The 15,260-nt window shown below is 45.9% G+C and overlaps 1 protein-coding gene across 18 annotated transcripts in view; it reads right to left on the bottom strand.

The window, feature by feature from the left end:
• CELF2 (CUGBP Elav-like family member 2) overlaps nt 1-15,260 on the bottom strand; it is a 558,220-nt gene that overhangs the window by 76,023 nt on the left and 466,937 nt on the right. For all 18 annotated transcript variants that reach the window (XM_017886678.1, XM_017886680.1, XM_017886681.1 and 15 more), the window contains 2 exons: nt 13,654-13,702; nt 5,093-5,227 (listed from right to left, as the gene is read on the bottom strand). In XM_017886678.1, the coding sequence (XP_017742167.1) occupies nt 5,093-5,227; nt 13,654-13,702 (184 nt within the window). The remainder of the gene's footprint in view (nt 1-5,092; nt 5,228-13,653; nt 13,703-15,260) is intronic.

Raw genomic sequence — 15,260 nt, 5'->3', positions numbered from 1 at the left:
AAAAAAAAAAAAAAAAAAAAAAAAAAAAAGGACAGGCACTTTTAAAAGCATGAACAATGCCAGGGCCTTTTGCTTTTGTTACTTCTTTGAAAGAGTACGTGTAGCGCCCACTATACTTCAAGTGAAAGAAGTATAACTTAACTTGTGTAGGACGAAGGAGATTTTAACCTATGGAAAACTTCTTTAGAAGTCCCTAGTCAACCAAAGAAAGATCTTAATGCAGCCAATCTTCCTTGTATCTTTTTAGCAGTGGCAACAACATTAAACATACACTATCAATATAATATTGGGGCCTAAGAATTAATACTCTGATGCGCCATCCCTGATGCTGGGTTACTTTATTTAAAACTGGCACAGAGACATCACTCATTTATGGCATGTGAGGCTGGGTACAGACTAGGACCTGCTTCATAGCTGGCAAAATCTCATCCCTGAGATAAGATAGGAAGTCTGTATTTGGAACAAGATGGCAAATGCAGTCAGGAGTCAAGGGGGCATGTCGCCAAAGTTCCTACACATCTGAATGTTTAGGTACTGTGTGGGCAGAGCTACAATGTGTGAAAACTGACTCATTTCTGTGGACATGGTTGTTGTTGTTGTTGTTCTGAGACAGCATCTCACTGTGTTTGCCCAGGAGGGTCTTGAACTCCCAGGCTCAAGTGGTCCTCCTGCGTCAGCCTCCCAAGCACTGTGTACATGTTGTAATAGTCAAAAGCCCATCCCTGTATTCTGATCAGATGTGACAAAAACAAATGAGGATTTAATAGCTAAATCCAGTCTGTACTTGCCAACATCCCTGAAAATATTGCCAATTCATTTGTCAAGGGTTTTGGCAGGGGAATGTTGGAACACCATAAACACAGCTGGAATATTCTTAAACAAGCAGAAAGTTACCTTAAATGGCAGTGAAGATTTGCCTACAGTTTGTGGGGGGCGGGGGGAATGAAATAAACTCCTTTACTGTCTCTGGGTTACAGATATTCAACTGCCACAGTGCAGAAAACCCTGTACCTAAATAGCCCAGGCTGACTGTGGGATTGTGGGTAAGTGAGAGCATGTGTATTTTAGGAAATAACATGCTAGGGTGATGCTGTCGCTTAAGTACATTTGGCTTAGAAACTTCAGGCTCTGCTTCTGAGAGCAAACACCTCATTTGAATTGCCACATGTGGGCCCATGGCATCCTGCTCCTTTTCTCCATGAAGGCTCTACAGCAGGCCTGGAGAGGCTGAGCAGCCGCCGCGGAAGGTGCCGAGCACCCTATAGTTGCTTGAAAGCATCTCAGTGTTTTCCACGTTAGAGAGGATGGCAGAATGGGTTACTTCCCCAAAGGGAGAAACGCATACTGAGATACGGCCACGCTGCCTCAAGCCAGGAAGAGTCCTCGGATCTTCGAGAGGCTCCAGGTGCTTGGCAGGTGTTAGGTGCTTTCCACGTAGAGAGTTGTGACAACTTCTTGAGGGTGTCTGCCCTGGAACATGGGCTGGGGCCAGTGAGTACGATGGGATTTTAAAAATATATTTTTTTCTTGCCAAAAGGTAGATCACGACTTAAAAAAAAAAAAAGGCAGTGATTCTAACGGAAAGTATAGCACGGCTCGATGGGCACAGCTGTGGGTCAGGGCAGTGTGCCTCTCTGACACGGCGGGGGTATTGGGTCAGCCGGTCTGGCAAAACCTCAGTGTAACGCCTTTTAGGGAGGACCTGAAACTACTGATGTGGCAGGGAAGAAAAGATATCAGAAATCCGCAAGAGCCAGCTAGACTAGTTGCCTCCTTTGTCTTCATCCTCCTAGGTGAACTGGGCAAAAGCAGAAAAAGAAAAGTGAACCGCTCAGCTGCACCTCTCCTTCACCATGATCCAAGAGTCTGATTTTAAAGCTTTCTCACAGAAGAGGGTATAGCCTGGTTTTGTGTTAGAAGGTACTGGGCAGAGCAGCCAAGCTTTGGTTTCACTTAATTTTTATTTATTTGTGAACAGCTGAGCCAGCAATAGACACTGAGAACAGAAATGCTGAATGCCCTTTATCTGCAGGGCCACTAATGGGAGACACCTATTCATATTTGATTGAAAACTGCAATTCTTTAATGAGAGCAAAATGGTAGCATGAAAGTGAATTGTGCTTTTAACAAATACACTGATTCAGGAGCAGGCCCCTGTAGCCAGGAGTCCCTGGGTCCTGCTAATTGAAAAACGTACCACTGTCTGTCTTTCATTCTCAGAATAAATGGTTATAAATGAGTATTTTTTTTGCAATAGGGAATTCTCATCAGTTCACCAGAAATTACTTTTCTGCTGTTTAAAAAAAAAAAAAATGATGGGGAGGGAAAAGTTTTCTCCTCTTTCCACTGAGCCGGCATTTGCATAAAATATTGATGAGAGTGCTCCCCGTCACCTGTTGCAGGAACAGCCTGCTTCTGGTGTCAAGTGCTGGTTAATCAACCGAATGGCAGATCAAATTAGCTAAGTTCTCTTGTTAAGTACTGTGTGTCCTGCTCTTTCCCAGGGAGGTTCTGGCTGCTTTAAAACCTGATCTGCAGAAATAACTGATGTATGCTCAAGGAGCTCTGAACGCTGCAGGCAGCAATGCTGTTCATTACTGTCCCCAGTGGACGGACAGAGAAAGTGTGCCAGAGTCACTGCCTAGATCATCCAGGCCAGCAGAGGGGGAGCAGAAATCAAGCACACATACTGCCCACCCGGGATCTCTCCACTAACCCATGCAGATGGTATGCTCAGGCGAAAAGCTACCACCCCAGTCATGAATGACCCCCTGCAAGAGAAGCAGGGCAGGTATATTTACCGCTGTCATTTACAAATGGGGAAACCTCAGGACAGAGGTAAGAAAATAAAATGACTAAAGTTCTATTTCATTTCAGTAGAAGTTGTGGGATTGGAACTTGGGGTCATTGGCCCCTAAGCCATTATATATTTCATTATGATTAATAATTTGTGCCGTGTCTCCATATCTTGGAGAATGAAAATTCCAATGGTAACACTGAAGTGTGACTGAGAATAACAACAGGAGATAATAGGGATTCTAATTACTAAATTGGCATCAGAAAAGGAATTACAAAAATATGATCACATCTTTCTACATATTTTATTCTTAATTTAGCCACACTGTCTTTTCCCACGGTATTCTATTTCCTGGTTTGTCTGCTTAAGTGGAGATACATATGACGAAGAAATGGAGCACCAGGTGTGATCAGAAGGTTGGCTGGTTTGAGCCGCTAGGAGGACATGCTAGTATCCCTTCGCTGGTGAGGCTGTTTAGGAGCCAGAGGTGATGCGGTCTATCACAGCGATGGATGGCTTTGCTTGCCCCTGACGATGGCACAGGTGAAAAGCTGCAGAGGAGCCCCGGATACTGGATCTGCTATTCCAGGATCACACTCAATACAAGGACTAGTTCAGCTTTTAGAGAATCACATCTTCTAAGTGAGTGTTACATAACAAAATTTCAGAATTGTTAGAGAATGCATAAACTGTGATTTCCATGCCGCCTTTTTTTTTTTTTTTTTTTTTAAACCACCTTCAGAAGAAAACACATGAATCAAAAGCTTGGCGTGGTTCCACCTCCTCCTAGTTTTCCTGTAGACCACCTCCACACTGGCGCTCTGGAGGCGGCTGTAGGTGGGAACTTCTGTTCTGTCGGTCTTCCATTCTACCAGCTGACATCATTAAGCTTTATGTTTAAAAATCAAAAGAGCAAATGTTCTTCCTCACGTGGTGCTGAAGTCAGGTTAAACTAGTGAGAAGGGTGAAGACTAGTGCTTTCATCCTCATGAGCCAATCTTTTCTTTCAACATGTGGTTTGGGATGCCAGTGCTGGCCCAGAGCCAGAGATTGAGAATGAAATCAAGTTCCTCATTTGCCCCACAGAAACTGCACTGGTAACTTCAGTAATGAGAGAATGAAAACCTCTCCATGTTGCTAAAAATATGGATTTCTTGTAAGAAGTGAAAAACAGGCTGGGTGCGGTGGCTCATGCCTGTAATCCCAGCACTTTGGGAGGCCGAGGTGGGTGGATCACGAGGTCAGGAGATGGAGACCATCCTGGCCAATGTGTTGAAACCCCGTGTCTACTAAAATACAAAAATTAGCCTGGCAAGGTGGCGCGTGCCTGTCGTCCCAGCTCCTTGGGAGGCTGAGACAGGGAAATAGCTCGAACCCGGGAGGCGGAGGCTGCAGTGAGCTGAGATTGCGCCACTGCACTCTGGCCTGGCGACAGAGCAAAAAGAAGTGAAAAACATATTGTATATATACATTTCCACCTCGGACGGATTCAGGGAACTGCAACCAGATGAATGTCAACCTCCAGCATCAGCCTTTATGAGTGTTTTCAGGAAGGAGGTGTGCAGCATTGTCAAGGGAGAGGCAAACAGGGAAGACAACAGTGATTTCCAACTATTTGGTAAACACCGGCTTATCGTCAAGGCTCTGAGCTACAGCTTTTGTTTCTATCACAGTGGCAAAGAAGAGCCTACAATCTTCTTCAGGGTAAAGTCACTTTTCTGTCACTTAAAGAGTTCCCCTGGCTCAGGACTCCAGTCTTATTCTTTGAAATAAAACTCTAATACCCCAAGACAGGCCCAGTTACCCTGCGTCCCTATCTGCTCTGCACTGTGAACACTGTGCTCTGTGAATACTGACACGCTTTTTTCCTGGTTTGTGTCACTGTACTCTTAACATACTCTTAACATTTCTTTCAGGCACAGGCAGGAAGCCCGAGGACTAAGAGGAACGCAACAAATATCCTTTCTCATTTTCTCCCTCTCCTTCTTGCACCTCCCCCCACCAAATCCACTTCAGTTTGAGATTGAAAAGGATGCCTAGCAGTAGGGCGGCCTGTTGGCTGCACACCTGACAGTGATAACTTGAGCTAATATGGTGGCACCAAGGCCTTCTGAATGGGAGAAATCAAGGGTGATCATTTCAGCTATGGTGAAAAGTTCAGGTTAGATAACTTTATCACACGGGATGTATTACAGGGTGACCTCTTGCCGTGTGCGGTGCCTACATCTGTCTCGACTGTGACACACAGCTCCAATGAGCACTGAAGGGGAGAGGCTTTCCAGACAGCACACTCACCTCGACTCAGCCCATCGGGTCCCCGGAGGATCCGGCATTCTTCTATCTGGCCAAATGGAGAGAACATCACCCTGATGTCGTTTTCATTACACTTCTTCGAAACCATTCCTATGAACAATTTTCTGTCTTCCACAGCTAGGAGATAAAAGTGAGGAATGAGCAAAGGCCATTTCATCTTTTTTTCTTGTAATCAATGCTTCATTACCCCATCAAACCGGGCCCCAGCCATGTGAGACCAGGCACGTGTCCCAAGGCCAACTCTGCAGATGTCCAGCCATCCTCCTCCCTCCACGTGCCCACCCTGCCACTCCCTCCCACCTGGCGCTTCCTGAACCCATCCCCCTGTGTGCTTGTGCTCACTAACAAAATGTTTTAATATGACATGGAATGCTGTTAAGTTCTTTTCTCCGATTCAGAAATTAATGGTAATGTGCTAAAATTCCAAAGTACTTGTATAACTGTTCAACAACTACCATTCCCTGGGGATACTTTTGGATACAGATTTTATTCTGGGTTTTTTGTAGATGTTCTTTTAACCTGAACGACAGGGACAGAGAAAGGTCAGGGGACGAAAGACAACAGAGGAAAGACAGCTGGAGCGAAACAGCGCCTGAAACTTGTCACAAAGCATTCGGGGGAAGAAAACATGTTTCTGTTTCAAAATGCTTCATCCCTGCTGATCTAGACAAGAATAAGAGATCAGAGATTCTCACGGCTCTGGGGAGCTAGGAAAGTACCTCCTTCCCACGACACTGGTGATGCAGTGTCCACCAGGTCCCGCACCTAGTTCTAAGCAGCCAGCTTAGTTACGGCTCAACAAGAAGCCGATTCTAGAGAGGAGAACGGCGCTGCTGCTGCTGGAGAAACACCTTGGACGGTCCTGAGCTTCCAGCCCTTCACAAATGATCAAGAAGGAAACAATACTGTGCTAACCACCGAAGGCAAGATTCTCGGGGAATGAAAGTGCATTTGGGGATCATGAGGATGACACGCAAATTCTAACCCGGGCACCTGACGGTGGGGAAGACAAGACCCGCTGTACCTCACGGGACCTGGGAGATTTTCCTCGAAATCTCCAAGCTTGTGCTCAGGACATGTGAACTACTTTCAGCCTGAAAGGCGAGGTTAAAACTGATTTCAAGACAGCGTTGCGAGTCCTTTTAGGAGAGGTGCCTTTTGTTTTAGGACATCACAGACACCCATGGGGACAAGTCCTGCTTCTTTTCCATCGTTTCATTTCAATCTATTTCTTAGGAAAAAAAAAAATCTAGCCAGCTGCAACCACACTGAAGGATGTCCTGGCCTAGAGGGCTCTGCCTTACGTCACTTGTGCATAAATGTTTCTTTTGAATCTGTGTTATCTCGTCATTCCTATTTAATTGGCTTTTCTCTTTTATGCCTCCCCCCGACAGGAAGTGTCTCATTTTCATTTAACCAATGAGCAGTTATCCCAGACTTACTGGAGCCAGTTCCTTCTGGATGCTAAAGCACGTGTCTGTGCTGCAAAGCGGCTGGGGCAGGTGTACTGGTAACAGGTGGGTTCCTCTACTGCAGTGCTGCTGACACAGTGTGGCTGCTGAGCACTTAAAGGGACTGGTGTGATTGAGGAAGTGCTTTTCTAAAACGTACTTTTAATTAAAGAGCCACACATGATTGCTCCATGGGCCAGCACAGCCCTGAAGGGCCTAGAGGAGACAGCTAAAGGCTCCTCTTCATAGAATCCCAGAGCGGAAGGAAGAGACCTAAGGGAGCTTCTGTCTGTCTCCAAAAGATCTCCCAAGGTCCAGTGTGGGAGGGACCAGCCTGGCCCACAGCCTGGAGTCCTCCTCCTAGCCCAGGATTCCTTCCCCTGCTGTGTCTCCTCCAAGTTCAGAGAAGGAGAGGAGGCTTGCAGGGGTGAACAATGGCCGTGCTTAGGCGATCAAGGTTCTAGGTCCAGTGCTGCCATTAGTTTGACATGTGTCCTTGGAAAACAGGCTGACCTCTGAGGACCTCTGGTTTGTCGTATGTGGAATGAAGGTTTAAACGCTCCTCTCTCCCAGAAATGGAGAGAAGGCGGCCCATGTCATACTTGGGCTGACCGGGGTTCCTGAGGCGGGGACGGTGAGCGGGGGGTCAGAATCCCTTCCACCCAGCTCTCTCCCCACTGACAGCTCCTGCAACACCTCAGAAACCCTAGTGCACCAAGGAATACAAGTTGAAAAGCACAATTCCACGATACTTGTAAACTATGAATTGTGCACCCAAGTGTTTGAGAAAGGCTCGCTGGGGGATGTGGAATTCAAGCTGGACGAAGGGTCTGGAGAGACTGGAGGTGGGAGAGAACGAGGTCCTAACCAGGCAAGGTGCGGAGTGTGGAGTAGTAGGGACTTGGTTTGGGTGGATGGAGGAAAGCAGCCTGACCTCAGGATGGCACGTCCCATCTTCAGCCTCATGTGCAGAGAAGGAGCTCAGCGAAGAAAGCATTAGCTGGCCTGAGCCACTGCTTGTGTTCAGACTCAGAGGAGACACGGGCAACAGGCACCCCGGGATCTAATCCCTGGGAAGGAGACCGCTGAGGACCTGACCTCCTGTACGCCAATGGAAAACTTCCAATTCAAGTTCTTTTTCCTCCCTTCAGAGAAGGCAAAGTAGCATGGATCCGCTGTGAACTGGTGAGGCCTGGTCAGTCATGGGCAGCACAGGCCCAACAATGAAGCCAGAGAGACACCAGATACCCTGGGCAAGGAGCTCACCTGCAGGCCATCCACACCACCTGCTGCAGGCTGTCTACATTGCCTGTGCTCACTAACATGTGAGGATTCTGGTGGCGGAGGCCCTGTGGAAATGTGGCATTCCCATGAATGCGAAGGGGAGAGATCGGACAGGAAGGGGAGAGATGAGATGGAAAGGGGGTGGAATAGGGAGAAAAGTCGCCAGGACTCCCTCCCTCTCATCTCTGAGACTCCTGCCCCCAAACTATGGCTGGCATTTTGTGAGTAAAATAAAATTCCTGTTACGTTTCTTTTTACCCTGAACAATCTGGTTTTAGTTCTTCTAAACAAAGGCAAATGAAAAATTCCCACCAAGTCCTTGGTTTCGCGGGTAAACCAGTAATTATGGTATTTAGCTACAACAATTTGTAGGTTTTGAGCTTTAGGGGGATGCCACAGTAAATTAAACATGCAGCTCCTGGGTAAGCTTAAAAATGATTTTTTTCCTAAGACGAATATGAAGAAAATGGAAACTACTCATGAAGAAATGCTGACTTCCTAGCCATCACTCAGGGTCAACTCGGCCAGGCAGCAAGAAGGAAGATAACTCCCACTTCTAAAAATAGCAAGTATTAGCCAAGAAAAAAAATGGAAACCTCCGTCACCATGTTATCAAAACGTTAACTTCCATCTGTGTGTGTGGTGTGTGGGCGCACCTGTGCGTGTGCACAGAAGTGCTGGGCTTTGGGAGTCTCTTACCAGCCAATGTTGCTCCGTGGTTTCAACAGTTGGGCTGTGTTTGCTTTAAAGGCAAAATGGGGAATAGTGAGCATGCCCAGCTTTCTTCTGAGTTGTTGTTTTTTTTTGGTTTTCCAGGGACAAGTTAGTCATACAATTCAGCCCCCGAATTCCCATTCTGAGGGTCCCTAACAGCTCTGTAAACATTCTACAAGAACACAGTTATTTTGAGTTCACTTAACTTTTTAATCAACTTTTGATGACCATCTTGGTGAGTTTTTCCTGAGTATCCACGGGCACTAAGTGTCTCACTTATTTTTTCAACCTACAGGAAAGTCAGCTGTTCAAATGAAATGTACTGTGTTCACAGTGTTCTGCTAGGTGCTTTAAGGAATTAAAAAAACAAAACAAAACAAAACACTTAAAAGGTCCCTGCCCTCTAGAGGCAAAGTCATGTTCCATGACAGACACTGAATAAGTGCAGGGAAATGCTTTTACACATGAAGTGCTACACAGGTGGGGTCCCCCCGGATTAGTAACGATGACCACAGTCAAAAGGGGTTCCACACCAGCAGCCATCTGAAGTCTACCTTCTATGATACGATGAGAATGGGTTAATACTTTAAATACATGGGGTGACTTTTTTAAGTTAGGGGAATAGAAACTTCATTAAAAAAAAAAAATCCCTAATTGTAAGTCTGTGCTAACACCCGGGTGTACAATCTGTCAAAGTCGCACCTGGATTTGGGGCTGCCTGAATTAATTAACAACTTTTCAATGTGTTAGTGCTAACATATGGCATTTAATTACTGCCTCCAAATCTGTGAGTCTCTCCACTTTGAATTTCAAAATTATTTCTTCATCTTCCAGTGAATCAGAAAGTGACTGGATGGAGCCACTCCATGATCCCTATTTTTAATGGAGGCTTTGCAGGTCTGCACCCTCTGCTGACAATATTTAGTTATCTTGACTCCTGCTAGCTCTGAACTTGACACATGGACACTGGAGGTTTTGGAGGCCTTGAGAGAGAGACACACACAGCAGGCTTAAGTGACACTTCTGGGTTCTAGGCGTTAAGGAGCCCCAGCAAATTGTGAGGTTGGAGGGTAAAAGCGGGATGGATGGATTTAACGCTATGTAGAGTAAAGACAACAAACAACTCCCCTTGTGGCAAGAGGCAAAGACATCAGATGAGCACAGCTCCAGCCTCTGAGACCTAGAACCAGAAAGAAAGCAGCTTCTGTCTGTATCACTCACTGCCAGCCTAACTTCAGCAACTGCTTGTGACTTTCAGTACTGCACAGCTGGTACCTCGTTGGGCACAGCAACAGAGGATCAAAAGCTGGATGGCACAGAGAATGAAAGAGAGTAAGTACGTTTCTGCTGGTTTATGATGGTGCGTGAAATCCGCACCTCCTCACATACCCTGCCTGTCCCACCATTTGACTTTCTGCAATGGAAAAATAACAAAAAAGGTGGATTCTGTTGAAAGGTGGGTAGTTTCCTCAGTGTGCTCCTCTTAGCAGTCCCAGGAGTTTTTGCTTCTCCAGAGTGGGATTATTTTCCTTCTGGACAACCTGGCCCTGTGGGAGCACGTGGACAGGAAACACAATGCCGTGAGCTTCCATCGGTGTGCCAGAGGCTGCAGCTTAAATCAGAGCCAACTAAAGGGCAGGTTATAAGCCATGGAGACTCGGGGAGTCTGCTCAGTGAAATCTCAAAGTGCAGGGCAGATCTGAGCGCAACCTAACGTTTCGGGGCTCACCCTAGAGGTTTCCTCTCTCAGAATCGCTGGATGGACAAAAGCTGCCAAGGGTGACTGCTTTTCTGGAGTTCACCTGTCCATCACGAATTAATCCATGATTAGCAGCTCCTTCTTGCTCAGCAAATACAAAGTTTTAGAAATCTGAACACAGTGATAATGAAGACAGTAAGTGTCTAACTGTGATGAGTCCTTTGTGCTATCCATAAATGTCAGCAAACTCAATAAAAGTGCAATTAGCGCTCGTTATACTTCTTTCAAAACTATAGGAGCTATTTAGAGCAACTGAGCCAAAGAAATCTTTGTGCTCTTTGAGCTTTAGAAGCTATGCTTACCTGTCAAAAATGCCATGTGAAATGAGAAAAGGCTTGCAGCTTTCATCACTCGCTTTAGAAAACTACATATTCCTCCTGATTCCTCAATCGGGTTCAAAGAGGACCTTGAAACTGTTCATGTCTGTGCAAGGTGAGGTTCCATTTGGGCCTCTAGATAGAAAAGCCTTTAAAAGCAGCCTTCAGCACATTTATATTTTTGGACTTTTCTTACTGAAAATTCAGAAAATGAAGGTCTATCCACAAAGCAAAGGGAGAACTGGCTCAACTAGAAGGCTTGGAGGTTTTCATTTGGACATACAGAGCTATGTTTTGGTATAAACAGCCCAGGCCTGGACAGGTCAGCCTCTGCTGCTCAGAATGCACTGGAAAGGCTGCCTCGGTGAGTGGAATAACAGTGTTAACTTAGCAGAACTTAGCACACTGGATACTTACTATGTGCCGGGTGCTATGCTGAGCTCTTTACAGATGTTGACTTATGTAAACCTCAAATAACCTTGTAAGATGGGCATTACAACAAGTGTTCAGATGACACCACTGTAGCCCCCCTCACAGCTGAAGAGACACTGATGCTGACTAAGGTTAAATAACTTGCCCGAGGACAAAACCAACAAGCGTGGAGTCAGGGGTCAAATCCAGGCTTCTTCAAATAGTTCGTAACCGCTACCCCAGGCTGCTGCTGGAAAAACAGCATTTTCACATAACCATCTCATCCTAAAATAACGGTGCCCGGTCCTCCTCGGCTTCTGTGATCATGCAACATTGGGTGTGCCCATGACAGTTTTATTATGTGCTGTGATTCTAGACCCAAAGCAAACATGGTTCTCAGGGACCAGGGTGGATGCTGGACAGAAAGAGCGACAAAACACTCTGCAAACTCCTGGCAGCTGCCTGTAGAAAGGGTTCTCTGAGGCAGATGAATACCTGCACAGCAGAAAATGCAAAAGAAAAATATCCCTTTGTGTTTTAGTACTGGGATTTTTCAGGTCAAATGTTTTCAGTTCAGCTAATTTCTCAAGTTTCTACAACTACAACCAAAGGTTCAGAAATGAGACAAAACCTTTTCCACAGACTTTCACTCCATGGTCCTTGTCCCGACACCGTTTAGAGTATTACGGAGCCAAAGGCAGGGAACATTTCTCAGTGGCCACACTCTCTGAGATGACCTGCACCAACAGGATTCATCCCAAAATACAAGGGTCATCTCTCCTCTCTCCCACCAAGGAAGTCAGACTGCAAGCACACACCTCTGGAGCACAAGGGCTGAGAGGAGCCCGCCCGGGTGAAGTGGTCATCTTCCCAGGCCAGCACGCTCCGTGGAGAGCCTGCAGAGGCCAGGAGACCACCTCTGGGTGTCAACAGGAATCAACATTTCGTAGGAGCATTCAATCATTACAGAGACTATTACAAACATCTTATTGGAGTCTTGGGCTGGGGGGAAGCCAACTTAGGTGAGACAGTTACCATGTTTACACATGTGGAGTTACCATGTTTACACATTCCATGTTTACACATGTGGAGATTCAGGTTCAGTGTTTAAGTGACTTCTGGATACTAAAATCAGTAGACTGAATGTCAGTTCTACAAGATCTGAGGCACAGTCTCTTGGGGTCTTTTATTCTTCCTTTTCCTATTCAGTGCTGCAGCCCTGGCCCCTAGCAACGTGCCTGGCACACGGTAACTGATGAATGAACAACTGGTGGCTGCAGGAGCGGCACAGCTCGCTCAAGGGGCCACAGAGCAGCAGCGGATTGGACAACTTCTGGTGCTAAGTGTCATGTTTGTGATAAAGCAGTAGAGAAAAAAAAAAGAATTAACCCTAAGTAAAGTGCAGGGCTGAGGAGACGACAGTGGTTAAAGCACCAAAGCCCCCTCCTAGAGATAGAAAAGCTATTTTAAAATTTTCTTTATTTATATATCTATGTTGCCTAGGCTGGCCTTGAACTCCTGGGCTCAAGGGATCCTCCTGCCTCGGCCTCCTGAGCAGCTTCGACTACAGGTGTGGGCCACAGTGTTCTGCTGAGAGCTGAGAGAAGAAAGCTCTGACAAGCCGGGTGCTGGCAGCACCATGCTATGACTTGGAATTTTCTCCAAAACTTTCTAGTCTGTGGAGAAGCCAGAAAATGGAATGCACTACAATTAGCAAAAAATACCTTGTGGAGAGATTTAGAACCCAATCATAATTTCCATTTGCAGATATGCAGATCTCTAAGTGCATGGCTTCTGCCCTGATTACTAATTAATGAGGTGCAAAACTGCCTGTTGGAAGGAAACAGTGCTGATTATGTCAGTCTTATGGGACAGAGCTGCTCTCCAGTCTAGGATGGTAGAAGATTCTTTTAACATACATTTCAGTAAATTAAAAGAACAAAACAGGGACAGAAGGTTCGTAGAAATGAAACAAAAACTTATAAAGAGGGAAATGTGGCTATCAACTCTCTCGTGTCTTGAAGTGGCAAAACCCAATTATTTATGGACCTCATCAAATGCAGATTTTTGCACCAAGTGTACGTTGATTTAATCAGCAGACTGCACTCTGAATTTGGATGCAAATGCATCAGTGCAATTTAGAGAAGAGTAAAATAAGGCAGTCTCCAAGTCCAAAAAACACATGCAAAAGGTGAAAAAACAAAAACCAACCCCACTCCCCACCCACAGAAAGATAGCCTAATTCTTCATGGGCAACTCCCTTCCTGCAGATGTCCTCTGGATCTCCATGAGATGCCCCTGTACTGCTTTGTTGGAGGAGACAGGAGCCAAACGCTACAGGGTCCCTATACAGGGCAAGTCCCAAACAGAAGGACACAGAAAGCCACTGCTTGTAACATACATCTTTACGCCAGAGATCAATGGGACAGGAGAGAGGAGAGTGGAGAGTGCATTCCTTCAGACATCCCGGTCACAGAGAAGGTTCCTGGCGCAGTGCTCTCTGCCTTCTAGAGAGAAAAGCAGCCGGGCCAGCTTCTCCCGCCCCCAACTGACTTTGTAATTTAAAGCAGCAGATATTATTAAACAAGACAGTTGGTTACCACCTACCGTTTGACTTTTCACTATCTGCAGGTTTCATCTGAATGGGATGATGCATCTAAAAACACAAAAGTGAGAAAGTAAAGGCAGATTGAACAACTGTAAAAATACTCTCAGAAATCTGAAGCAATTCAATTACTGATACTGTTTTTAAGGGCACATAAGTAATAACAAGACTTCTCCCAGGTAATATTAACTATGTTAAAAAGCAAGCCTGTGTTTTCTGTTCAGGAATCAAACCCTTTTAAGTCACGGGACCCTGTAACACAGAACATATTTAAAAGCTTGGGCTCTGCTGTCAGACCTCAGTTTGAAACCTGGTTCTGCCACTCAATATGGTTTCTGCCTCTATGTTATAGACAATTCTGCTTCTGCCGTTTATTACAGCTATGCAGTCTCAAGCAAGTGTCTTAACTTCTCTGAGTTTCGGTCTCCTCATCTGTGAGATGGAGATAACACCTGAATTGTAAGGCTGTCAGAATTAAACGAGAAAATACATGTAAAGTGCTTCATAAGTAGAGGCTAAGATGTGTTGAAAATAACTTAGCTATTGTTATTGTATCATTATAAAGATTATTGTAAAATTAAATCATGCGGGATTTTCTGGCCAGCCTATGTTTGTCACATAGGTTTTTCTTAGGTCTCATGAGTAATTTGAAGATCTAGCAGTGGACTGACATCGGTGCCAGTATATAATTTTTATGAAATGCTAATACAAATACAGAATAGGAACACAGAACCACTGAAGAATGGAATGATGGAAGGAAGGATGGAGAGGAGGGCGGAAGGGAGGGCGATGCGCACCTTCCCATCATGTCCAGTACATGACCGGAGTGGAAAGGACTTGAGACAGCGGGGCCGAGGTCCTGAGCTACAGCAGACCCGGGGGTCCTATGGCTCTTCATAAAGTGCCCATCACACCCGGTGCCCCGTCTACAGAGCGTGCTCCAAGTACAGAATGCCGCCACCATTTCCAATTAGAATCCATTCCTCAAACCACCTCCAAAAGGTCCTCCTGCTTTACATTTCATTGCACTCCAAGGAACACAGAAGCCACAGGGTGGATGGAATCACTGGCTGTGCAAATGCTTTTATTATAACGGGTCCCATTCTCTCTGAACCTTTCATTTCCCCAGTGGACTTCCATCGCTTGCAAGCCACAGTTCTGGGTTTTATCTAATTTAAATGAAAGGGAAATGGCACTTGGCTCTGCTACTTTCATCATGGGAAATTATTATCAGGCAGTCAGGATCACGTGCACCTAATGCCAGCCCGGGTCTTCAGAACAGAAGAGGAGGGAGAAGAAAGAGGCTAAGGGAGCTGCCTCTTCAAAAGCAGGACAAGTCACCTGTGGAAAGCCATGAGTTGGGCTGAGGAATGTGACCTCTATCCTACAGTAATGGAGAGAAGGACCAGTAACATGCCAGGGGGAGATGGGCAGTCTTTGAGCAAGCGATCCTTCCAGCATGCATCTGTCTGGTTGTCCAACAAGTATGGAGCAAACAGCTATCGTTTGTCAGGCTCTAGGCCAAAAACCGGGAACAAAGGCCAGTGAAGAAGGTCCTCCCTTCAGGTGCTCAGTGTGGCGGGGTGGGAAGGCGGGCGGAGAATGGCGG

This window comes from Rhinopithecus bieti, unplaced genomic scaffold (assembly GCF_001698545.2).
Source record: "Rhinopithecus bieti isolate Rb0 unplaced genomic scaffold, ASM169854v2 scaffold_13900, whole genome shotgun sequence".
Classification (NCBI taxonomy): Eukaryota; Metazoa; Chordata; class Mammalia; order Primates; family Cercopithecidae; genus Rhinopithecus; species Rhinopithecus bieti.
Note: the sequence above shows the minus strand (reverse complement) of the source record. Positions and strands in the feature narration are given on the sequence as shown.